At 36.0% G+C, this 26,347-nt stretch overlaps 1 protein-coding gene and 1 long non-coding RNA gene across 2 annotated transcripts in view; one reads left to right on the forward strand and one right to left on the reverse strand.

The window, feature by feature from the left end:
• The window catches only part of PLXNA2 (plexin A2), a 492,988-nt gene that overhangs the window by 29,674 nt on the left and 436,967 nt on the right, over positions 1-26,347 (forward strand). The window contains exons 2-3 of the mRNA XM_026675200.2: positions 21,177-22,449; positions 25,095-25,277. Of these exons, the coding sequence (XP_026530985.1) occupies positions 21,232-22,449; positions 25,095-25,277 (1,401 nt within the window). The 5' untranslated portion in view covers positions 21,177-21,231. The remainder of the gene's footprint in view (positions 1-21,176; positions 22,450-25,094; positions 25,278-26,347) is intronic.
• LOC148131160 (uncharacterized) lies at positions 10,653-16,803 on the reverse strand. The gene is made up of 2 exons (XR_015748325.1): positions 16,678-16,803; positions 10,653-11,676 (listed from the first exon to the last, which is right to left on the reverse strand). It is a non-coding gene; the product is annotated as an uncharacterized LOC148131160 (long non-coding RNA).

Below are 26,347 nucleotides of genomic sequence, written 5' to 3' on the forward strand. Positions count from 1 at the left end.
TGTTGTCATAACTTGCAATTTGCCCACAGTGATGCTTATGGACTGATTCTGCTTCTTCCTTTTCCCCCAAACAAATGTGTGCAAAGTAGAGATATGAGGTAGAGGGGTAGGAGACAAAAAAGTAAAGGCTCATCCGGTACACTTGTTGGAAAAACAATAACTTGGACAATAAGTGAGAATTAAGTCCATAATTCATGTGATTATGTTTGTTATCAGGGAAATGCCTTTTCACAGCTGGGTTTCATTTCTTCCCTCCAGCTCGCTCCTCTTTGAACCCCTCCTCCTCCTCACCCTGCTTTTTTCCAAGTAATTATCACAGAACTGTACTTAGCTCTGCCAACTATTTCTCAAACTTGTGGAGACAATGTTACAAAATATTATCTTGGTATATAAGTCTATATTTAGAAGAAAAGTTGGATCAGCAAGTCCCGAGCACTAAATGCTACTATAACTATAAAATGTATTGTCCTTATTAGCAGTATAAATGCATAGTCTATCTAATGCTGCAACTAATTCATCAAAATCACTGGCAGTTTCAATCCATTTGGACCAGTAGGTTTCTCTTGGATTTGTGGCCAAGTATGCAGGAAGTTATGGTTGCTTTTTGCTCAGTGCCAGCTGCTGATGGGAAGTCTCCCTTTAATTCCAAGATCCCAAGGTAAAACAAATGGAGACTATTCTTTCTTATTATTGTCATTGTTTGCATGCTTGGAGATGACAGATGAACAGTCATTAAGAATAATGTGGGGAACATTGGCTGCCCTATTGCTTGTAGACCTTGATTGGCCCCACTAGTGATGCTGATTTGTAGGGTTGATTCTTAGACTCCCTTTATTTTTTTTTTGGCTTGTTTTTAGAGCTTCAGGGGGAAAAAATAATAATAAAGTCAACATATATAAGGGAATGATCATTTAAACAGTAACATGTGGAAAGTCACCCAGCCCAAAATGGAGCACTGGCTCTGCTTTTAAACACAGCCGAACATCCCTTAGGACTGAAGAAGATTTACTTGCAAGAAAATTCAGTGCACACTCACGGCAAGGAAATTTGAGAGACTGAGCTAGCCGATGGCAGATAGATAGATCACTGAATGATTCTGTGAGTAATTCAATCTGCCTGCTTTGCCTGATTTTGGGTAAAAGTTGCTCTTTTTTATAAAAAAAAATCAATATTTACATACATTTTGTGTTGTGAATTAATTTTGTGAGTTTGCTTGCAAGCAAATTTTATGTGACAGACTGAGCTAGCCAATGGCAGATAGATAGATCTCTGAATGAATCTGTGATTCTGTGAGCAACTCAATCTGCCTGCCTGCTTTGCCTGATTTTGGGTAAAAGTTGCTCATTTTTATAAAAAAATTCTCTCTCTCTCTCTCTCTCTCTCTCTCTCTCTCTCTCTCTCTCTCTCTCTCTCTCTCTCTCTCTCTCTCTCTATATATATATATATATATATATATATATATATATATATATATATATATATTAGCCCATCTTAGAACTATAGCTGTATTTTTATCTTTCAAGCCTTATAAAACAAGGTAAGCATATATAGAAAGCAATTGACTCCACTTAACTTTATAACTACGAAAATGTTTCTGCTAGCTTGATTGTTTCGATTGCTATGTTCTTCAGCTTTGTTTGAATTCTGTCATGGGAAGAAGTGGCTATTCTATACTGAGACATACTCTATCACCATAATCTGCTAGGATCTGCTGGGACTATTAGATCTGGGCTGCAAAACTTCCTGTCAGCAGACATACAGAAAACCTTGCTGCCATCTAAGTGCTTGTCCAGATTTTTGCAGTCAAGACTGGGTAGCTTTAGTAAAAAGAAATAGAAAGAACTGTTATAAATTCTGATATCTTAAAACTGGAATACTTTTCTTCTTATTCTAACCTCGGAGGATGTATTGGGAAAGTGAATTAAATGGTAATTTAGTTTCTGTTACTTTTTACTTATTTGATGTTGCAAATTATCTGTTCCTACCAGCTGCTGCAAGGGTAGATCTCCACTGGGTGGGCTTCATTTGAAGATTGGATTGGCTAAGATTATTTAGTTAGACTAAGCTCCAAAATCTTGTATCTTTGAATTACTGGGGTTCTTTCTATAGGAATTTTTGATAAATATTGTTTTGGTTTAAGATTTAACTGAATTCCAAAACTGTAACACCTGCAGCTTCCTGCCTCTAAATGGTAAGTATAAATATCTGAATTCCATATCTGTTTTAAATATTCATCAGCTTGAATTCTTTGGCTGGAAGGTTGATTATATTAATATAAGAAGAGATAAGCTATGTCTGAACTTCCAGACATATTTACTGATGCAGTTACACAAGAAAATTTTTCCCCAGTTAAGATATTTCAGAAAGAATACTGGGCTGTATTGGCACTTCACAGCTAGAAGATTCTTTCATCTAGCTTAGGGATGGACAATCTGATAACCTTCAGGTATTTTGGATTACATATCCCAGAATTATTAATCATTGCCTTTGCTGGCAATAAAATTTGCTAGCAAGCAAATTCACAAAATTAACTCACAACACGCCATGCATGTAAATATTGAATTTTTTATTTAAAAAAAGAACAACTTTTACCCAAAATCAGGCAAAGCAGGCAGGCAGATTGAGTTGCTCACAGAATCACATATTCATTCAGAGATCTATCTATCTGCCATTGGCTAGATCATTCTGTCACATAAAATTTGCTTGCAAGCAAACTCACAAAATTAATTCACAACACAAAATGTATGTAAATATTGATTTTTTTTTATAAAAAAGAGCAACTTTTACCCAAAATCAGGCAAAGCAGGCAGATTGAATTGCTCACAGAATCATTCAGTGATCTATCTATCTGCCATCAGCTAGCTCAGTCTCTCAAATTTCCTTGCCGTGAGTGTGCACTGAATTTTCTTGCAAGTAAATCTTCAGTCCTAAGGGATGTTCGGCTGTGTTTAAAAGCAGAGCCGAAGATCTAAAGACTAGCTAGAAAGCAAGAAACCCAACCATTTCCTGCTTCCTAGCTAATCTAAATATCCTGGCACAGCAGAACAGATGATGGTCAGAAAAAGGAAGAATAGAAATTTAGCAGGCAAGTTTACTGGGTAAGGCGTGAGTGGGTGGGGAGGGTTTCTGCGGGCCATGTGGGCAGCTCAGCCTTGTGTTTCTGCACAACCTGGATTAATTGCTTTGGGGGGGGTACTCTGGGCGTGAGATTTCTCTGCGGTCCACCAAAATTTTCTCATGGCCCAACAGTGGGCCGTGGCCCGCCGGTTGGCGACCACTGCTTTATATCCATTTAAGCCGCTAAGAAGCTAGAGTAAACAGGAACAGATAACATAGCTTCATAAAAAGTGGGAAAGATTGAAACTGCTTCAGTAAGAATCCTCATACACATTTTTTTAAAAGAGTTGAAATCAGTGAGGCTTGCAAGTACTGCCCTTTTGGTGATCCTTGTTACAATATATGGAATTCTAGGGATTTTCTGACAAGCTGGTGACATATAGCTCTGGTCAGTAGCATGAAACAGTGCATCCCTCTGTTCTTTGCTAGCCAGTAATTAATCATCCTTTGACATAAAATGAGTGAAGCAAAAGTGTCTGTAAAAGTAGAAGGTACTTGCTAGACATCAACTCCATCACAGTTGTCTTGTGATGGTCAGCTTGTCCACCTATCCTATGCCCATTAATATAATTTTTCAGTTTTTCCTATAAATTTTTGCTTTTTGTTTTTTCCTATGCTTATTTCTATACTGGATTTTTTAAAGATAATATTGTTGGCATTTAACATAAGCAAGATTTCTGAACTTTTAGAGAAAATATGCATTGAAATTTGTGTTCTTGTATTTAGCAGTGTAGTGCATAAACCTATTTGAGCATAATGTTTTTGTAAAAAAATATTCAATATTCAATTAAACTGACTATAGGTATATGCATGCATTAACATAAGTAGCACATTTCTCGTAATTAAAGATTCCATTTGAGTTAAGGTTAGAAAAAACATTATCAAAATTAACAAGCTCAAAAGACAAAACCTCTGGTTTACAGATTGGATCCTGCAACATTATCCTGCAACATTATCGTGGGACACGTATATTTACCTTTATTCATGAAAAATATTTCTTTTTGAGAATGTTGGGTATACCTTGTAACATTTTGTAAGAATTTATTCATGTACACTTGGAACATTATTTTGATAAGTAAATCTGAAAATAATTGTAGTTTAGAATGGACAAAATGATAAAAAAAAAACCTTGAAGGAAACAGGGTTTTAAGATTAAGAATGGAAATACATAAATCATTGAGAAGAAATATATATTTACATTTTACATAGATTTATATATGGCTGCAGTCTGATACACTGAAGGTTGTGTTTTGGTAAGTATTCTAAGGATTGCAATGTAAATGTGTTTATTTTCTTCTTCTGATAAATTCTCAGATGTAACTAATTGTCAAGCTTTGGTGATAAGTACTGAACAACATATAAACCCAAAATATTTTTAACCAGTAAATAGAGGAAAGGAGTAAAAAAATGCAAGGAAAAGGAAAGAAAAAGAGAAAAAAGGAAAAGGAGAAAATAATAATATAATATATAATATAGCATCACAAGTATAAACAGATACAGTAACTTTTCACCCTCTCTAGTGGTACAAACCTTTATCTCTTCATACCATGTCTCATTCTTATCCAAAGAAACAGTATCTTTTCAGTTCTGGTGTCAGCAGAAAGTCAAAAAGTGTAGCCAGAAGTTACAACATATTTTATTTTAACCTTGATGAGATAAACAAACTTTATATTCCTTCCTTTTTAAAAAAAATATTTATATCCTACCTTTATTACTTTTTATAAATAGCTCAAGGTGGCAGACATACACAACACTCCTTCCTCCTCATATTTTTCCCATAACAACCTTTGAGATGAATTGTCACCCCGTCAGCTTTATACCTAAGGAAAAACTAGAACTTGCAGCCACCTGGCTTATAGCTTAGTGCTTTAACCACTAGACCAAATTGACTTCAGCAGCTTTAATCTTCAGTTTGTTCAAATATTGTCATAGGATTTGATTTTTCTTCATTTCTTCTTTGTCCTATTGAACAGAATTTGTCAAAAAGAAGCCTTTTTTTAAATCCCCGGGGAAAAAAATATTCCAGGTCACTCTCTTAGTTTGTCATTTTTATTTCCTTCTGAAATTTCAAAACTTCAAGTCAGTTTCATAATTGGATCCAGTAAAGCATCCTTTTCTAAATCATTCTCTTGACTTGTCAATTGTCAATCCACTTTCAATACTATCTATCCGGTCAGGTAAATTTTGTTGTTCAACTATCATGTCTCCAGTAACATTTTTGGACTTAGTTTGTCTATAGAAGCATCATTATATTGTTGATATTGTGATCAATGTTTTCTGATTCTCCTTCAGCATTTTTATTGTCATAACCATCTTGCAGACCTATATTTTTCCTCTACCTAAAAACTAGCATCTAGTTTTTGAAATCATGAAATTATCTACGTTGTATCTTGTAAAAATCAAAACAGAATCTATTTCCCATGAGAAGCTTTTTATACTTTATAAGTAATTCCAAAATCTTATTGAAAAAGTTTCAGTATTCCAATTTTATCTTGACCCTTAGTCCAGTTACAACTTTCTAATGTTGAAATCTTATTTAGTATTTTTGCTGTTTATTCAATCTTAAATTATTATATTTAAAGTTTTATTTCATTCAAGATTAAAGGCATAGTCACCCAGCATTTTTATATTTTCATTCCAAAGGTCTGTGATAACTTAGTAGTAGTTAATGAGCAATTTGTAAAAGTGATTATAAAATGAGGTTTGCAAACTTAGTGTTCTTTAAAAGTGTCCACACTGTTGTGAGCAAGATGGCTAATTGCCTCACCTCCAGCCACTCAGATCCACGGAAAACCCTCATAGAAAGCAGCTGTCCAAAGCACATATGGGCAATCCTCAAAATTCTCCTTACCCAGAGATATTCCAAAGAATAAATCCATTCACTATTTCCTTTGTTATTTGCATATTTTTCCAGAGCAGTCTTCAATTCTCCATACCTCTCCCAGAAGTCCTTTATCCATGGGATTTTTATCTGTATGTTGACTTGGCCATTGTAAAACATTGGGTTTATTTTTCTGTACTTTTCTTTAAATTTGATTTGAATCATTGCTTACCTCATGGGCAACCTGCACTTTCAGTTTCAACTGATGATTTGATATTGTCATCTAGAATATTTTTATATTTAAGAAACCCCATGTTTTCTTCCACCATGGCAAGAAGTCCAGATACTATAGCAACGAAGCAACTACAAACTAGAGGTGGTATTCAGCAGGTTCTGACCAATTCTGGAGAACTGGAAGCAGAAATTTTGAATAGTTTGGAGAACTGGCAAATACCACCTGTGATTGGCCCCACCCCCATCTATTCTCTGCCTCTTGAGTCCCAGATGATTGGCTGGGTCTTCTTTTGTTGCTCTGCACAGGAGAACAGAACTGGAAAGTAGGTTAGTGGGGTGGGGAGGGAATGGGATTTTGCAGTAACCTTCTCCCCAGGAATGGGGAGGGAGTGTGGATTTTGAGTATCCTTCCCCTGCCACACCCACCAAGCCACACCATGCCCACCAAGCCATGCCCACAGAACCAGTAGTAAACATTTTTGAATCCCACCACTGCATATGACACTATCACTTTCATGCTTGACAGTAAGTATGAAAAGCAGTACCTGGCTTATACCACATGTAACAAAACCTGTATAGCTTTAAAAATCTCATGTCTGACTCATCTGACAATAAAATATCTCTTCATATGCTTGAAGAACAATTTTTATCCAGTGCATTTCAGATCTGTTATGAACACTGACTTAACCAAGGCAAGAGAGTTCTTTGGAATCTTGGATATTGTTCTTTTTGTTTTATGACTTACTGAACAATTTTCTACTGTCTTCATCATTAAATTTTGACAGGACAGCCAAACTCGGAAGCTCACTTTTGTTCCATGCTTTCTATTTCTAGACTACATCTTTGAATTGATATTAGTGAAGCTCACAACTTTAAAAATGGTTTTATGGTCATTTTTAGACTGCTGAGGAAATGTAACTTTTTTTGTAGAAGATTTTCAGATATTTTAAAAGTAGGAAGGATATATTTCTAGACTCTATATGGTGGAAATAATGGAGCTTTGAAGCCAAAATCTGTGACTTTTATGCATAGCAACCCTGCCCCCAAATCAGACCTGATTTAACTAAGAATTAGCTCTTGACGTGCTTTTAATTTAACTGATTAAATTGGGAGAAGAGATTTGTGCACACTAGCACAACAATGCATGTCGTATGACTTTGCTAATCAAATAAATGAAAGAAGGTCCATGTTTTGGTGTTAGTTCTTCGCTCAGACTCCCTTCAGGTCAAAAAGATGCTCAGAAAACATTTTCTAGCAAAGAAATGTGAACATTCAAAAAAATCTGACAGGGGACAAATGCTTTTTCACACAATTGCAAGAGCTTTTGGAAAAAGAAAAAAACACTTGAATAATTGCAGACTAAAAAATAAATTTACCTTTCCTTTCTTTTCAAAGTACATCTAATGTAATGAACTGTATATAACTACAGAATATCCAATACTGTATTTTATTTCCACTTTTGCATGATATTCCCGGGTATCTATTCCTAATAGTTTTCATATGATTCTACTGGGAGCCCATATGATCTGTGTGCTACTAAGAGTGAAAAGTTAGAGGCTAATCATACCTCCTGCCATTGCATGATGATTAAATGACATTCTTTTCTTCTCCTGCCAAGTCTGCCGAGTCTGATTCCTGTTTTTTTCTTCAATAAGAATCACAGTCATTGGAGAGAAAATACTATGGGCTCCATTAAGATAACAGTGGCAGAAAAAAATCAGCTCTAACCCTGTGATTATGCTTTCAATCTAATAATTATTTAAATGCCAGATAACACCTTTTGAACTAATTGAGACCTTTCAGCTGGTTGCCTGTGATAACATGGCTGCATTTACTTCATCTTCAGTTCCTTTTCTAAATGGGTCCAAATTGCTTTTAAAGTTGCATTTATCTGCTACATAAATTACAGAGCACTCTCCTCTCCATACAAGCCAACCCCATGAAGTGACCGAACAATATAAATGATTGGTCCTGTTTGTGTATTTGCTTGTATTATTCTGTTTGCAAAATAAGGCAAAGGAGAAGGATAGCAGGTAAATTGGATGCCATACACAAGAAGTAGGCTGAAGTAGAAGATAGGATCAAAAATATTAGCTTGAAAGATTTCAAGCTGTTACTCCTTAAATTTGGGTGGTTTTCTTTTTTACATTTTTTTTCAGGAAGTTGGGATAGGAATGGTTTCTTAATTGTTTTATCAAAATAAAGAACAGTTTATAGAGATTCAGTCTCATATAATTGCCATCTAACCCTGGATTACGACTGATCACTCTTCATTCCTGGATTGAGATATTATTTTATCCAGGTCTACTTATAGATATTTGGAACTAAGGATCTTATGCACACTAAGCAAGAAGAGTTGGATTTGTAGAAAGTTGGCTATATGCTTTATAAATTAAATAGTGTAGCTTTCTTCTTACAGTATATGGTAAGTGACACATTTCTAAATAAGTCTTTAAAAAGTAAACCAATATAACTTCAGATGTTAAAATGCATTCTCAATGATATTGGAGTTTTTACTCCTGTCTGAATGTGTGATACATCTAGAACCAATGCAATGAAAGTAAAATACTGTATATATTTCTTATACATTTCTTAAGGATTTACATAATGCATAATTTACACAATGGATGGATGGAATTTGAAACTGATGAGTTCTAAGTGTGCCATGCATCTTTGTTTTAGGGGCAGTAGTTGTATTGAAGAAGGCATTGTACAAGTGCACCTTTTAAAAAGGTGAAAAAACTTGAAATTTCCTGGAATTGCTGAAATAGTTGTAGGATTTCTGTGTTCTATATCCCAATCCCACTTGTAGATTTTCTGTAAAAAAAACATTCTGAACCAACATAAGAAAATGATAGTTAAGTCACTCATGTGAATCATGTTTGATTGGCTTGCTTGACACATACTTGTGTTCCAGTCCAGCAATTGAAAATGGAGTATAATATGAAGTCTTATAATGACTTTCTATGTTTCTCTAATGTTCAAGCAATAGGTTCTGTATTAAAATCTCCTACTATAGATCTTAGGTCTGTATATTAAATGTCAGTATTGACTTTCACTAAATTGTATATTAATAGATACAGCCAAGCAAACAGGCTAGAGAGAGATGGAATAAATCAGATGTTGATTTGTGTCATACATAAAGAATTATCATGCTATTACTTTCAAAGGAAGCAGTATTATACAAGGCACTGAATAGGGTTAGGGAACAGTACGTTCCCACCCCATCCTACCCCACCCCCAAATAAAGCATGAGATAAGAAATAGAAAATTAAATGACCAAGTAGATCCATAGATATTGACTTCACTTCCCATCGTGGATTTGATCCACCATTGGTTTCATATAATGGTATTTAATAAGATAAAAGTATACATATACATTAGATTACTAACCTTAACTGCAATTGAACCACTTGCATCATTCCTTGCTAATGATAAGACCAATATTGCTCAGTTTTCACACAATTTGATTGGTATGCTTGACAATGTACCCAGTTTTCTCTAAGCATGCCCATGCTATGCATGCTAGGTTCTTTTATCTAGCAATTATCTTAGAAGCCAACAGAATTGCATTCTACCAACCGGATTCTACATGTTATGCTCTGACACATTCAATGTTGCAATTTTTTTGTGATTGAAAAAAATTATCTGTTGAAATAATCTTTCTAATAAATTTATATCTATTTCCATCTGATTTAAGCATTAATATTAGATCTCCTGATTATGCATGTTACATTCATTAGCCTATAGCTATTGAGAAAATAAAGAAAAACCTTAGAAAGCAACAGTTAAATATCCATGATGGACAACTACCAGTCACAGTACAACATATGTATGTGATTTGCTTTGTCTTTGTATAAAAACAGCAGGATGATTTGTTTGGTAAACTAATACATTGCTTGGCCAGAGCAACACTGCAAGCAGCTGGAAGTTTACATGAACAACAGGTCACAAAAACATTTCTATGTCTGTTGCACTTCAGAACTTGAGGCAGATGAGTAAGTAATAGTTATAGAAATGATATTAGAAGTGACATGTTGATAGTACCTGATTTTGTTTTTATTTTGTCTTTATTGAGTGTGAGGCTACTCTCTCTCTCTCTCTCTTTCTCTCTCTCTCTCTCTCTCTCTCACTCACACACACACACACACACACACACACACACTTCAGTTTACATTTCTCCAAAGCAAAGATTATTTAAACTTGAAGTGCTTTAGATTTCCTCCATGTTATTCTTTGTTCAAATATATTCATACCTTCAACAATTTGTTTGCCAAAATTTTCCTGTTCTCTCTTTATGTACACTCCAATATAATCATTCCTTCACTGTAGAATAGCAGGACAATGATGAATGTCTTAGACACACACACATGCACACACATCCTTTTTATGTGTGTCTATGCACATTCCTTGCCATCTTTCAGGCTCTGCTGTCATTTTATCAGAGAACAAAGCTGCTCAGAAGCAATAAGTCTCCTGTTCAGGTCACTAGTGTTTATTACAGGTTATCAGGTGCCTTTTGTACATTTGAAAAGCAGTTAGCAGCCTCAAATGTCTTCCTTAGAGCAGAAGCACCTGAGCCACTTGATTTTGCCCTTTGGAAATACTCTTTTCTTCAGTAAAGAGGAAGGCGAATTTCATTTTGTGAAAGTTGGCTTGGAAAATTAATGAGAGGAAATATGTGAGTGAGGCTGACTAAAAGGTTAGTCAGTAACCTTGAATTCCAGTCCCATTCTGTTTCTACTCTCTGATTCATGTTCTTCTCACAGTAACTCTCCAATTCACTGCTGCAGTCTTTTTTCACATAACAAGATCTATAGTTGTCCTTTCATTAACACCAAGATATATCCATCGCAGCAAAGAAGAAGAAGAAAAGAAGCCTCCAAGAAGAGAAGTCACTACTTAGTTTGCTGAACTGGATTCCTATGCTCATTGTCCTCTGCTTCCTGGATCCCCAAATGTATTTTAGATTCTTCTTTCTGTCCCTGTTGCCCAAATGTGTCTTAGACCCTTCTGAAAACAGTTGCCTCTTTGTAATTTTCCTGTTGAGGAAAAATGCTCTCAAAGCTTAAAGCTGAAAACCAATAAATGGATCTTATTTAGCAAGTCTAAGTTTTGGGGAGAGCTTGTTGAATGTCCTTGATTTGCAGCCACAATTGAGTCCAAAAATCCTGTTGTTAAGTGAGACATTTGTTAAGTGAGATTTTTACAACCTTTCTTGTCACAGTTGTTAAGTGAATCACTGCAACTGCTAAGGGGTAACAAGGTTGTTATGTGAATCTGGCTTCCCCACTGACTTTGTTTGCCAGAAGGTCATAAAAATTTCACTGGGACACTGCAGTTGCCATAAATATGAACCAGTTGCAAAGAATCTGAATTTTGATCGTGTGATTGTGGGAATGTTGCAATGGTCATAAGTATGAAAAGTAGTCGAACGTCCCTTTTTTCAGTGATGTCGTAACTTTGAATGGCCACTAAATGAACTGTTGTAAGTTGAGGACTACCTGTATTAAAAAATAAATAAGGGAAACAAAATCAATAAAATGGACTATTTGCAAAGCCTGTATTGACACTTTGGGGATTGCTGGTACTGTATACCCATTTTTTTTAAAGCCAATCTACATGAATATAACAGTGCTGCAGGAACTTTAGCTTTCAGGAATCTCAGTTCCCTAAACATAAGAGATGATGGGCTACATGCCTGTATGCAAGACAAATGTGGAAACATGACCAAGATTCTTGGGTTCCACTGCATATACTTCACCAAAGGGGCAACTGCTCACTTCAAGATCAATGTCACATTCTGTTCTGTAAACAGTGGAGTTCACACGAAGAAACCAAACATTAATTTTTGGCATTCTGCTGTGGTACCATCTAATATTTTTTGCCACCTGGTTTCCCATGCATATGCACCATGTAATCATGCAAAGAGATTCTCCAGTTAGAATAATCTAATATACCTTATTAAATACTGAGTGCTAATGAAGTTATGTTAATGACTTGGTGGTCTTACTATGTACAATATAGTATAAACAACAGAGTATATTGTTGTGAAATCTTACTATTCAGGATTAAAGTGCAGCTGCTTGCTTGATTTTTTTTTAAAGCAACTCCAAAATAATTACAAAGACACATGACCGGAGGGATGGGCCCCTGTGGATCAGAAGAAGAGGTTTAATTCTTTCCTTCATCACTTTCCTGCTTCATTTGCAGGGCTGTTTACTTAAAGAACCATCTGGGATTTTTTTTCTTTAAAAAATGATGAAATAGGAAGGAAAAGGTTAATATTCCAATTCTTGTATGACTCTTACAATCCAAACCAATTTCTCTGCTTACTTTGGTGTAAAAAAGAGTAAGAAGCAGCTGCACATTTTTATAATTGGCATAAAATCATAAATATATGGTTTATTCTTGTGCTGTTTTAAAAATGCCATAGTTTAGTCATTCTCATTCATGCTGATTAAGGGATATTGCTTCAATTTGTTTTTCCTCAATATTCCATGCAAGGTTTTTGTTTTTGTTTTTTTCTAATTACAGGGTGACCAAGAGGAAATATACATTTTGAGTAATCTCTTTTTCACTCACTGGTCCTGTCTCCAGTGTTTTATAGCCTTGGGGTTTTAAACAGTTCAATTCCAAAAAAAGAGATCTTGAGAGAACTTCTCTTATGGACTTTTTAACAAGGCTAAGGAATAATAGAGAGATATACAACAGAAAAGTTACATACCAGCACTCTCTATCTTTTAGTATTAACTAAAATTACATCAAAGAAAATGTTAACTTTGCAGCCTGTTGGATGTTGCCAAAAATAAAAGGCTTTTGGAGTTAAAATGGCATGGTTTTAGATGAAATTGGGATGATATTTATTGTATGACAAAGCTAAGCTTTATACAGATATTAAACATTTTGTGAGATGTGATATATTAAGATTATAGAATAGATATAAACCTGGTTGTGCAAGAAACATTTTATAAAAGAGTGCAGGAAAAGGGAGAAAAATGTACAGTATCTCACATTTGGGTTTGCTTTTTCCTTTTCTCTTTACTTCTTTTTGCAAGAGAAGAAAGCTTTGGAAATATTAGAATACCACTTTCGACATGTTAGAGCATTAGATAGAGCTTTTAGATCAGATGGTAGAGCAGTATAATTTTTTTTTCCAGAAATATGGTAAATGAGATTCTTAAATTTTCAATATCAGTTGACTCAGACATGCTTATTTGTGGATTGTAGCCTTACAATTTTGAAAATGTCATCTTTTAATATTTAACTGACAATAATTTAAAGGCCAGGAAAAGAAGATTAAACAATATATCCAAGCAATCTGAGAGACATTTTTGTGATCCAATAAATTCTCTGCAAGCAAAGTAAGATCAACGTTTTCCAAGTATTTCAAAGGCATTTTCTCTGTAATACGTGCTGGTGTTCTTCAAAGTTAAATCATTATACTAAAAATGGGAGAAAGCCCAGTATTGCCATCCAGCAGTTATGTTGCTTGGTCTTACCAGTCACCTCTTGCATTCTTGCATGCAATTTCATCATTCTTCATTTCCAGCTAAACCTGGAAGTCTGGAGAAGGTATTTTAAAATTCCAACAGAATCCCCAAGTAAGTTTTGTTGGAAATGTAACCTGATGGTTCCTAGCAACCCAACATTCTTAGGTAAGTGTGCATCTTTCAGTGGCACAGACATTAAAGTCTCTTGATGAGATTCCTCTAAAATCCAGACATCTATGGGGTAATTTTGGGGGAGGATTCACTCACATACAGAGTGTGCAGTGCTTCAGATTTGACTGTAAAATATACTTTGGAATGTTTTCTCAAGTTCAAGCAGTTGGCTACTACAACATGATTCAGAACAAAACATTTGTGTAGGAAATTTCATGTATACATTCCTGTGCCCTGCAAGACAGTTTGCAAGATTATAACCAATATTGATTTGCTGGTCTGGTCAGTGAGACTGACAACAATTGTACAAGTCTTGTTGTGCTGTCATTCTTCCCTCTTTTTACATTTCCGTGAATTAGGAAGGTTTCTTTTTTTTTCTCGGTCTGTTGTGGACTTGAGATAGATTCCACCCCCTCCTCACTTAGGTAGCAAAACTTGAAGATCTGCATGAAGGTCAAATTTGCTTTTTACAGGGAGGGTCTTGGGATAAATTGTAGAGTAAACTAGAAAACTGAGGTTGTGATGGCTGGAGGGTGACATGGCAGGATCCTGAGAGGTAGACTATCTTCAGAGTTGTTGTTTGGTTTGTTGGTGTTCAGTTGGTGAATGTCATGTTGGTCTGTAATAAATATATTATCTGCAATTTAATAGTAGTTATGGCAGCTGACATGACTTGCATTACTCAAACCTGGCTGGCTTAGAATTGGAAGGTTCCTCTCTTGATAATATGCCCACCTGGGTTTTGAGACTGATGACTCTGGGTAGCAATTATAATTTTGCAAGAAGTTCATGATTTGAGCATTAGTCATTACTAGGTGTACTAACTAAAGAACTATCCACCTTTCCTTGCAGAATATATAAACCACTTGATTTCAGTGTTGAACATATGGCATTGTTCATGTGTGGAGTCACTTTACATTCTGGGATCAAATTTTACCATTATCTCAGATACCTTTTTTAAAAGCATTCTGTCAATTTTCAACTTTTAGTTCCTTTGGATTTGTGATTGGTGCATAGATCTAAATCAGCATAATATTGATTAGCTTGCCTTGGACTTAAATTGAAATCATCTTATCATGGGGAGGGAGGACCAGGGAATGGTTGTATCTGGGATCAGATTTTTGACACCCTTTTGTTAATAAAGGTTGCTAATGAATTTCTTCTTCATCTCCTTTGTCTGCAACAGAAGATATAATGCTCCTCTGATGTAAAATGACCCATTTCAGTCAATTTCAGTTTATTGATTACCAGAATGTCAATGTTCAGTCTTGACATTTCTGCTATGACAACATCAAATTTTCTTAGTTCATGGTTCTATTATTCCACATTCTTATGGTGTACACACAGAGAGATGTGTGTGTGTGTGTGTGTGTGTGTGTGTGTGTGTGTGTGTGTGAGAGAGAGAGAGAGAGAGAGAGAGAGAGGGAGAGAGAATAGCAATTTTATTTTGCCTATTGTCACATCAGCATCTAGACATCTTTTCAACTTTAATCCAGCCATATCTTAAAGCAGTAGCACTACACATACTTGCCCTCTCCTCTTTTTCAGTGGATATATTTCATAAGCAGTCATGGGGAACTAATCTTGTAGTATCTTGGCAGAAATCTAGAATTAGTTGCCATTTCCTTCTGGAGTGAATTGTATTTAGACTAAATGTTAACATTATTATATCATCCTTCATTATCTTGTTCACAGAGTAATAGGATGCATGTCTTAACTGCTAGTTTTTTTGAAGCCAATTGACTTGACACTTTTAGAAAGTTGACTGTCTCTGCTACACACAGCTTCTTAACCTACTTTGCATCAGAATGGCTGAATTGCAAAAATAAGGTTATGGCAGAAGATAATCTTTATCTTGAAGCACTAAATCTTGGACTGTGACTTGCTGTGTACTGTATTTTCAGCTCCTTTCTGCTTTTCTTCTAGCCTGAGGGACAGCTCTAAGCTACAGGTTTGATTTAGGCTACTTGCCACTGCAGGAAGCACTCAGATTCCAATTCACTCAATTCATTCTGTCTTGCTAAAAAGGATCAACAGACTAATGATTGCTCTTCTAATAGAACTCATCGTATTACTGTTCAGGAATTTTAGAAATATTAAGATTAGAGGGTTCATCCCCATGTATTATTGAACATGGCAATTCAAAAAAGATATAGTAACTTAATTAAAGGAAAAGATAAAATATGACTTTTAGTTCAGGCAAGAGAATACAGGTAGTCCTCAACTTACACCAGTTCACTTAGTGATTGAAATTACAACGGCACTGAAAAAAATGACTGATGACTTTGTAGAGATTCTCAGTCATCCAGGTCATGGTTGTCCCAAAGGGGCTTTTTCAGGAGACTGGACTTCCTTGATTTTTCTTGGAAGAGGTTTTGCTTCTCATCCAAGAAGCTTTGTCAGCTTTGTCTTATGACTGTTCTTCATACTTATGACTGTTGCAACATCCCCACAGTCACATAATCAAAATCTGGAAACTTGGAAATTGGCTATATTTATCACAGTAGGAGTTGCAGTATCCCTGGATCATGTGCAACCTTCTGACAAGCAAACCCAATTGGGAATCCAGATGCCATTTAACTATGTTACTAAATTTAACAGCTGCAGTGATTCACTTAATAATTGTAGCAAGAAAGGTCATAAATGGGGCAAAGCTTACTTAACAAATGTATCACTTTGCAACAGAAATTTTGGGCTTAATTGTGGTTGTAAGTCAAGGACTACCTGTACTAAGTGGAATTGGAAAGTTATAATTTACAAAGAAAACAACTGAATCTACAACTGTATTGTGGTAAGAATTCAGGATTCTGGTCATTCTACCACAGGGCTTAAAATACTTACAGGCTTTGTTTCTGTTTTTGAAAGGGAAAGAATTTTTTTCTTTTATAAAATTTGGAGTTCCTTAGTCCTGTAGACATTTCTTTCTTGTATATTCAGGTGCCATTGCATGGCATAACTGGTGACATTCAGTGCTAGTAAATGATAAAGAGAAAATCATGAATAGAATTTGTTGCCTTATAAAGGATGTTGGGATGTAGAATAAAGTTAGTGCTTAATTTGCTATTACAATATGATATATTAATATATTATTATTGTATGAATGCATTTGTATACATTGTGACAACTAAATGGAACCTCCATTTACATCATTAAGATATCTCTATCAGATACTGGCAATAAGCTATAGTATTATTTTCATGTGTTTATGATTTGATCTAATGGTATAAATTTGGCCCTGTTGAAACAGAAAACGTGATTAATTCTTAAATTATTTTCTCTCTGTTGTAGTGAATAATTAAGGAGGTGAGAGCTTTTTCCTCTAAGAAACAAAGGGTAAAGAATGGCCCATGGGACATGTGAACCTGTAGCCCTATTTTAAAATCACCTCTATATGACACTGCCCAACTTGGCTGCAAAATTATCAGTTTTCATCTTGTGATTTTCTCAGAATGTTTATATAAATGTAAGGAGGAAAGTAGAATTGTTATGAATTAGTATAATAGCACCAACGTTCTACTCCATTTGTATGTTATGTGCCTATCAACTATTATCTTTAGAAAAGGTCACATTCACAGGACAGTATGGAAATGACTAGTCTTTATAGAATCAGAAAGCTGGAGTTAAAAGAAATATTGCAGTCTGGTGATTTCCTGCTCTATCAACAGAATTTTTCTTCTCTTGATTTTCTGTTTCCTTTTCTCCACAAAATACACTCAACATATCAAGACTTTGGGGGAATTTAGGAAAATTGTTCATTATTTGGGTTTTTCTCTCTGCATGTTTATGGTACTTTTACAGCCTTGAATTCTCCCAAGTCCCTTGCACAATGATAGTGCCCTTTTGACTGCTTAATAATTCCCAGCAGAAATGTGCAAGTTAAAGAGAAAGTGAGTTTCTCAGCAATTCGATGTAGTTCCCGCCTGTGAAATGCAGCATACAAAACACTGGAGACTGGTGACATAAATTTTCAATACAGAAAATTCATAAATTCATATTCCAAAAGTGATTAAAATGTTTTCTGATATAAGTTAGCACTATACAGCCGGTGTTTTTCTATGGCAAAACTCCAATTTCCTAAGGAAGCTTTATGATTTGTCATTCTGTTTAATGTGGGTATTTTCAAATAAGTTGGAAAAAGAATCTGGAAGAGATGTAGCTGTAACCCTTGCACTCATCACATTTAGGTCATTAATTTAGCATACTGGGAGTACAATTGTATGAACATTTTATAGCTGGTTGCTAATTGTACATTGTATTCCCTTTAGCCTAGAATCAATCTCTTGAGATTATATAGACAAATTGATTTGTTTTCTTCACAATAATATAGACATAGTCATTACCTCTGCTTGGTTGAATGTCCTGGTAGTCACCCAACTAAATATTAATCAGACCTAATTCTGCTTAGCTGTTTGAGATCAGCTAAGAACAACTAGGTTCTTCCACTTGCTTAAAAAAAGACTGCTTTAAATATTTTAATTCCAGGAAATACATGTGCATTCATTTCTCAGTATCTGAGTACATACACATTTGGGCAATCTAATGCAAATATCCAAGGTACCAGATTTGAAAATAAATTTGCTTTACATATGGAATGCAAATTTGGTATAATTATTGTATCTGCAATCATTAAAACCTTTAACTGAGCCTTAAACTTTAAGTTACTAGAAATAGTTGCAGTAAGTGCTATATAGATTAGCATCAGAGCATGAAAATTGATGTCCATCACCACTAAACTGAGAATCACATCTCTTTCAGATCTGTCTAAATGGCACTTGATTTTGCTTACATCCTCCAAATGTTTTTGATATGAGGACTTCAATACAGCTGCTAGATTCAACCTGTACAATTAATTTTTTTTTCCCCCAGAGAGGCATGATACCAAACTGAATGGTCAGCCTACAGATAAAAAAGAGATGCAAATTAGTATTGAACGAACCATACAAGACTTGCCACAGGCTGCTGTGACAGCAAGAATAGCGTTTGCAGATAAGAGCAGAGCATCTTAGTAATATAAAACTTCCATCTTTCAGTTTGATTTTTCAGACAAATGCCTAATTTATTTCCCTTTAACTCAAACTCTGAAATGGGGAGGGAAAATATTTTAAGATCTCAAAATAATAACCACTAGGATCAGTTCATCTAGTTCAGGGGTGTCAAACTCGTGTTGTCACGTTGACATCACATGACATAGTGGGACTTTTTCCCCCTTTGCTAAACTGGGCATGGGCATGGCCAGCGCGTGATGCATCTGGCTGCGAGTTTGACAGCCCTGATCTAGTTATTAGGTTGAAAGGATTCTTGTACAATCCTGGAAATACTCCACTATTTTTTTTCAAATTATTCTGGTATTGTTGAACATTAATTTGGATAAGCCTGATCTAGAGGAAGGCTAATGCAATCCTGGCAGATGGTGACAGAAGTTAGATTACAATCACCATGAGAACAAAAGTGGCAGAGGAAGAAAAATATAGAGGAATAAGAAGAAAGCTACTCTATATAAATCCAGAGCAAACCACACTGCCTTCTAGCACTGAAGACGTTACTTAGCCAGGTAATGAAACATTTGCACAAAAACATCAAAGCTGAGAAATCTCAAGGACTCTACAAAGTACAATATGTAATAAGTGATATTGGGTTTCATTACTGTGTGCGAAATCTTTACCACTTCCTTTTACAGGGAAGGAACATAGGAGAGGCAAAAGCTATCTAATTCAATCTCAGCTGAAAGAGCCCAAGTAATAGGAATGGAAAGATCCCTGACACTTATCGGCTAAAGTTGAACATCTTTAGGGGGAAGAATTATGCAACTAGACCTCATCTGAGTATCTGAAGTTGGCCAATGTTTCTTTTCTAACCTTGCAGAGATCAACTAACTTTGGAACTGCAAATTGAAAACCTCTCTTCTGAGACAAATTAATGCCAAGTAATAAAAACGTTACTAAGTGTTCTTGATCAACAATATTCTCCCCCTCCCACTTTTATTGGAATAATAAACAACTATACTCTGAAAGTCTTCCACAACCCAAAGTTCTGCTTGTACCTTTTACTGCTGCCATGTGAGAATACTTATTATAGGCTATAATGTTGATATGCAGCAGCAGCATTTTTTATCTCAGTTAATGACCCTTTTCTAGATAGGTGCTTATTAATGAAAGCTGTACAGTTTGCTTTAACAGACTTTTAAAATAGTATACAATAGTTTTGTGTGTGAAATTTTGGACTTTAACAGTTCTGATTCCCATGCCTACTTGACTGCATACATTTGTGAGTGAATGATGCATATTTGATTTGCCCATTAATATAGATCTGTGATGATGAACCTACGGCACACGTGCCACAAGTAGCATGCAGAGCCCTCTCTGCAGGCACGCCAGCCATTGCTCCAGCCCAGCTCCACCATGCATGTGCTGGCCAGCTGGTCTTTGTGTCTCTGCTGTGCATGTGCAGGGGTGGGGCCTTCTCCAATCTCCACAGTTTCTAACCCCAGCATGCCCTAGCTTCCTCCTGCATTTCTGCCACCCGTGCCTTCCCCGATCTCCACAGCTTCTACCCTCCACAGGTGCCTCTCCATGCAGAAATGGAGCAGAAAGCTAGGGCATGCTGGGGGGAGAAATTGCAGAGATCACGAGGTCCCCCCACATCCCATTTTGGGCCTGAAAAGCCTCCTGCACCAACCTGGAAGCCAAAACGGGGGCTGGGGAGGTGGGGCGCATGCACGGGGGCAGCTTTCATTGTATTTTGGGGATTGGGGCATGCGTGCATGCATGCGTGCATGCACGTGCTTTGGGCATCGGCACCAAAAAGGTTAACCATCACTGATATAGACGATATCAGCACCCTTTGGACTGGCCAATCACAGATAATGCAGATGCAGCCTGAAGTATCAAGTTTCCTGTGCATGCGAATGCAGTATATAAAGCCAGAAGTACTGCAGAAAGTTGGGATAGCTTTATTTTTGATAACTTTCTCTTTAATTAAATTGTAATCCATCTGGAAAAAAATTCTTCTTGTAACTAAGGGAAAAAATATAGCTGCCCCATTTGTGTTTTTAGATCTGCTGTTTGGGTAGGCAAATATGTAAAATATTTTTGTTTTTAAAATCATGGCTCAGAGCATATCATGAGCAGTTAAATTGTGTAATAATTAATACACAGAGGCAGAACAGAGCGCTAAAACTTGTACTACTTACTCAAATGGGCAGGTCATTTATGGATTTAGAACCATCTTTGTTTTATTTCAAAGAGTTTTTAATGGAAATGTCTGTTTCAATTGTAATTCTAAGATGAGATCCATCTAATCTTTTGTTCTGTGCATTTTGTTCTTTTTCTTCCTTTCTGTAGAAACATGTAAAGAAAGCTGCTGTGGTTAGAGTCGCACAAGGGAGTTTTGAGATATATGCTCCCTTTCTTCCTTGCTCTTCTCCACAGGATGGAACAGAGAAAGCTCTGGCCTCGGACATGGGACTCCGATGGCTGGTCAGTGGCCCTGGTGTTTCTTTTCTTAGTCTTTTCACAGAACATTAACAGCACTCCTATCTATAATACGTTTCATCCTGAGAACCGCGACTGGACTTTCAATCACTTGACAGTCCATCAGACGACTGGGGCAGTCTATGTGGGGGCCATCAATCGGGTTTACAAGCTGTCTGCAAACTTAACTGTCTTGGTAGATCACAAGACGGGACCTGAGGAGGACAACAAGTCCTGCTACCCACCACTTATTGTGCAACCCTGCACTGAGATCCTGACTCTGACGAACAATGTTAACAAGCTCCTGATCATTGATTACTCAGAAAATAGGCTGCTGGCCTGTGGGAGTCTTTATCAAGGCATCTGTAAATTACTGCGCCTGGATGACCTCTTTATCTTAGTAGAGCCTTCTCACAAGAAAGAACACTATCTTTCCAGCGTCAACAAGACTGGCACTATGTATGGAGTTATAGTTCGCTCTGAGGGAGAAGATGGGAAGCTATTCATTGGCACAGCAGTGGATGGTAAGCAGGATTACTTTCCCACCCTCTCTAGCCGAAAGCTGCCTCGTGACCCAGAATCCTCAGCTATGTTGGATTATGAGCTTCACAGTGATTTTGTTTCATCACTAATCAAAATCCCTTCAGATACATTGGCCTTAGTCTCTCACTTTGATATCTTCTATATCTATGGATTTGCCAGTGGAAATTTTGTTTATTTTCTGACTGTCCAGCCAGAGACTCCCGAAGGCGTGTCTATCAATTCAGCTAGTGACCTCTTCTACACATCTCGGATTGTGCGTCTCTGCAAGGATGACCCTAAATTCCACTCCTATGTTTCTCTGCCCTTTGGTTGTGTCAAAGGTGAGGTGGAATACCGTCTACTTCAGGCAGCTTACCTTTCTAAGCCAGGGGAAGTCCTTGCCAGATCCCTGAACATCACTGCTAAGGATGATGTCCTTTTTGCCATTTTTTCCAAGGGACAAAAACAGTACCACCATCCCCCTGATGACTCTGCTCTTTGCATCTTTCCCATCCGTGCAATCAATGCCCAAATTAAGGAACGGCTACAATCTTGCTACCAGGGGGAAGGCAACTTGGAACTCAACTGGCTACTAGGGAAAGATGTCCAATGTACCAAGGCGGTAAGAATGATTACTGAATTTTAAATAGGATTACTTTAAGGAAGGTATGGAGAATATTAGCAGTAGTACTGTTAGAAATTGTGGGATTTAAGTATTTGCTTCCTGGCAAGAAGTTTGAGGAGGTCTTCTGAAAGAGAAACCAGATTAAAGTGTTAGCTCAGTTTTTAATTGAACTCTGGATAATGTTTTTTTCTGGCAGAAAATATCTTTAAAAGACTGCAGCTGAAGTTTCAACTTGAACTACTGATTGTGTAGAATAGGTATGGATCAAACATTGTCCCATTTGTAGGTGTTGTGATTACACAGTTTTTTTCTGCATGAAATTGAACACTGTAATTCATTCATGTATTATAATAATAGAAAAGTGAAATTTGTACTGGCTAAAAGTCATTTTGTTACTAAAACAATGGGAGAAAAGTAAGAAATAAATGGTTTGGAGGCCTTACATACATACATACATACATACATACATACATACATACATACATACACATATACATATACATATACATATACATATATATGTTTTCTTTTCTTAAGTTTTCGTGGGTACTTACATGTATGGTATTCAGCTTTGTTCGGGTATTTTCCCACATCATTATAGTTGTGCTTTTAAAGTTGTAGCAACGTTTTGGCAGAATCTCATCTGCCATCATCAGGCTTCTGTATTGTGTTCGTCTGTGAGTCAGTCTTTCACAGCTGTTTCTGTTTTAAATTTGGGGCTGGCCTACTGCTGTGCCAGAATGGTTTTTTCTTCATCCTGATTGGTTGGGAGTCTTGGTCTGTGTTTATTGGTCTTGGAGTTTGATATGTTCTGCTTGATTGTTGTTTGTAATATCTTCTGTCTGTTTTGTGGCTTATTTTGTCTTGATTGGCTGGCAACATTGTGTTCCGGTATTGGAGGCTTTTAGTGCAGTTTGGCTCTGAATAAATGGATGGCTATCATTTATTAGGAAGCTAGGTTTCATCTGGGTGCCTGGTTGGGGTGTGTTTGAGCTGGAGGTATCAGGGGGAGTCTGTTTGTGCCTAGGTGTTTGGCTGGCTTGTGGTGTGTTTTTTGTTTGAGAGTGCAGGCTTCCAGATAATTGACAGTCTGGTGGAGTCATCTTTTCTATTCATTGCATGAATAGAATCAAGCAGAACACACCAATCAAGCAGAAAACAGCAAACTACAAGACCAATAAACACAGACTAAGACTCCCAAACAATCAGGATGAAGAAAAAAAACATTCTGGCACAGCAGTAGGCTAGCCCCAAATTTAAAACAGAAATGGCTGTGAAAGTCTGACTCACAGACGAACACTATACAGAAGCCTGATGATGGCAGATGAGATTCTGCCGAAACCTTGCTAAAACTTTAAAAGCACAACTATAATGACGTGGGAAAATACCCGAACAAAGCTGAATACCATACATGTAAGTACCCACGAAAACTTAAGAAAACATACACACACCCACACACCCACACACACACACACACACACACACATGATTTATATTTATAATACTTTTTGAATATTTTATTCTATACATTTATTCTTTATATATTTATTATAATATATTTATCTCTCTATCTATACACAAAAACTCAAGGTTTCTGTGAACAAACCTTAAATGTCACTGACAATTTTAATGACAGTTTATCTTCTAATACAGCTGCCCCAGGATGATAAATGCAAGAGATATATCACCCCTGCTGTCTTGATCAAAATAAGAACAAATTGATTTCTATATCAGAGCATATAAAGAAAATGAAGTGGCTCTTAGAGACATTGCTTTTAATGCTTTACATGCATGTAGCCTAACTGCACAAGTAATCAATACCATTAACACAAAGCTCCTTTGCTTATATTCTGCTTTTGTACCCCTCAAATACTTCGTTGATGGAGAATAGGATACCTACCCTGACAGATTCTGATTAGAGAAGGAGAGTTTTTCTACTGGTTGTTTAGAATACCTTCTCCAATTTATTGCCCTACAAAATATTAAACTGCATTTCCTATTATTGGCAGGAAGTATAATATATTCCTGTATACTTCAATTGTAGTAAGATAAAGTTTGTTTACAACATTTTGCTGGAGTAAAATTAAACAGACCATCCTGGCTGCTATCCCTCAGATTACCATGTCCTTCCTAGATAAGGTGTCGGAAGGAATGGTATGTTATTGCTTCCCATTAAAACAGACATGTATGGGATAAAATTCTTTCTAGGAAAAGACAAAATGCTCACAAGAAGAAAATCATAGTTTGTTTTCTTCAGAGTTCAGGGATCTGGCCTACTTTTAACATGTTACTAACCATCAACTTATATTTTTAGAAGAATGATTGAGAAGAAATAGGAAATATATTAATTATATCGCTTTATTGCTTGTACTGGTTTGTACTGTATAATTATATTTATTTACCAGCACTGCACTTAATTATAATTTAAATATAATATATTTAAATTAAATAAATACACAAACTAGTGAGATTCAGAAAGTGCTTATGGTGAACTGAGAAATGCTTTCTTCACAACATTACAGAAAGGCCAAAGAGCTATTTCACCAGATGACTTGCACAGGCCTATTTTTTTAATGCAATTTTCAGAACGCCAACATTCATTCCTAATTCATTCCTAATTCAGATTTTGTGAAAATTTTCAGCCAGTTCCAATAGATGACAACTTTTGTGGATTGGACATTAATCAGCCACTGGGAGGCTCCATACCAGTAGAGGGAGTGACCCTGTATACATCTAGTCGTGATCGGATGACTTCTGTTACATCATATGTCTACAATGGCTACAGTGTGGTATTTGTGGGTACCAAGAGTGGCAAGTTAAAGAAGGTAAGATAACTATTTACTTTAGACATTTCATTTCTCTATGGGTATTGATGGTTAAAGGTTTTACAAAATTTTATTTTGCATAATTTCAACCAATATTCAGTTCATCTATTTATGTATTAGATGTTTATCCTGTCTTTATTTTTGCTGAACTCAAGATGGCATGAATACCTAATACTCTTATTTCTTATATCTCATACAATGACTATACTGTAAGGTAGATTGGGGTGAGAGAGAGACTGGCTCAAAGTCACCCAGGTGGCTTTCCTACCTAAGGAAATATACATTGCTTTAGAGCAGCCTTTTCCAACTTTTTATTCTGGAAGAACCTTTAAAATGATTTTTGGGCTCAGAAATCCCTAAATAAATTGCAAAAACTTCACAAAACATTTTATTTATAACCTGTTCAACCCATGTTTGAAATATTTATGTTTACAACAACAAGGTGGCAAGCCAGCAATTGAGTTGCTGCATAAAAATTCCCACTACTATGAATGTTAGCATTGTATGGCATATAAATTAATTTTTTTCAGTCACAATCTTTTATACAACTAACAAATTCCAGTTGAAAAAGGCTGCTCTAGGAAAAAGAGAAATGAGAATTTTGTTTGATATTGTTTATTTGTTTGAAAAATGTTCTCAGAAAACTGAGAACTGAGAAAATGTTTTGAGCATTTGGTCATGCAATGGCTTTCTTTCCTTACTTTAATTTTGAATTATCTGAGGAATGTTTGATACTCAAATGCCTCTTTTCTTATCCAATCATATTTCTAGTCAATTTCTCTGGCTACTTTTGCTTTTCCAAATCATAAAGCTCAGTGGATTTTTTTATGATCAGGAAGCAAGGGTAGCCAAGGAGAATGAAGAGTGTTGGAGTGGTATGTAAATTGAAAGCAGCAAAAACAGACATCAAAAGTATATAAGAATTAAATTAAATATTCAAATTCTTATGGTTTTGGTTTTTTAAAAAATAAAAATACTCCTGGGTTAATCTGAGTCAATATTTCTGCTTCATTTGCTAAATAGTCACTTTATTGTTATATTTTTAAGAGACAAATTAATTTTTAAACATG

The sequence above is a fragment of the Notechis scutatus genome, chromosome 3 (genome assembly GCF_049901735.1).
Source record: "Notechis scutatus isolate UNSWTSFEM ecotype Mainland chromosome 3, rNotScu1.2, whole genome shotgun sequence".
NCBI lineage: Eukaryota > Metazoa > Chordata > Lepidosauria > Squamata > Elapidae > Notechis > Notechis scutatus.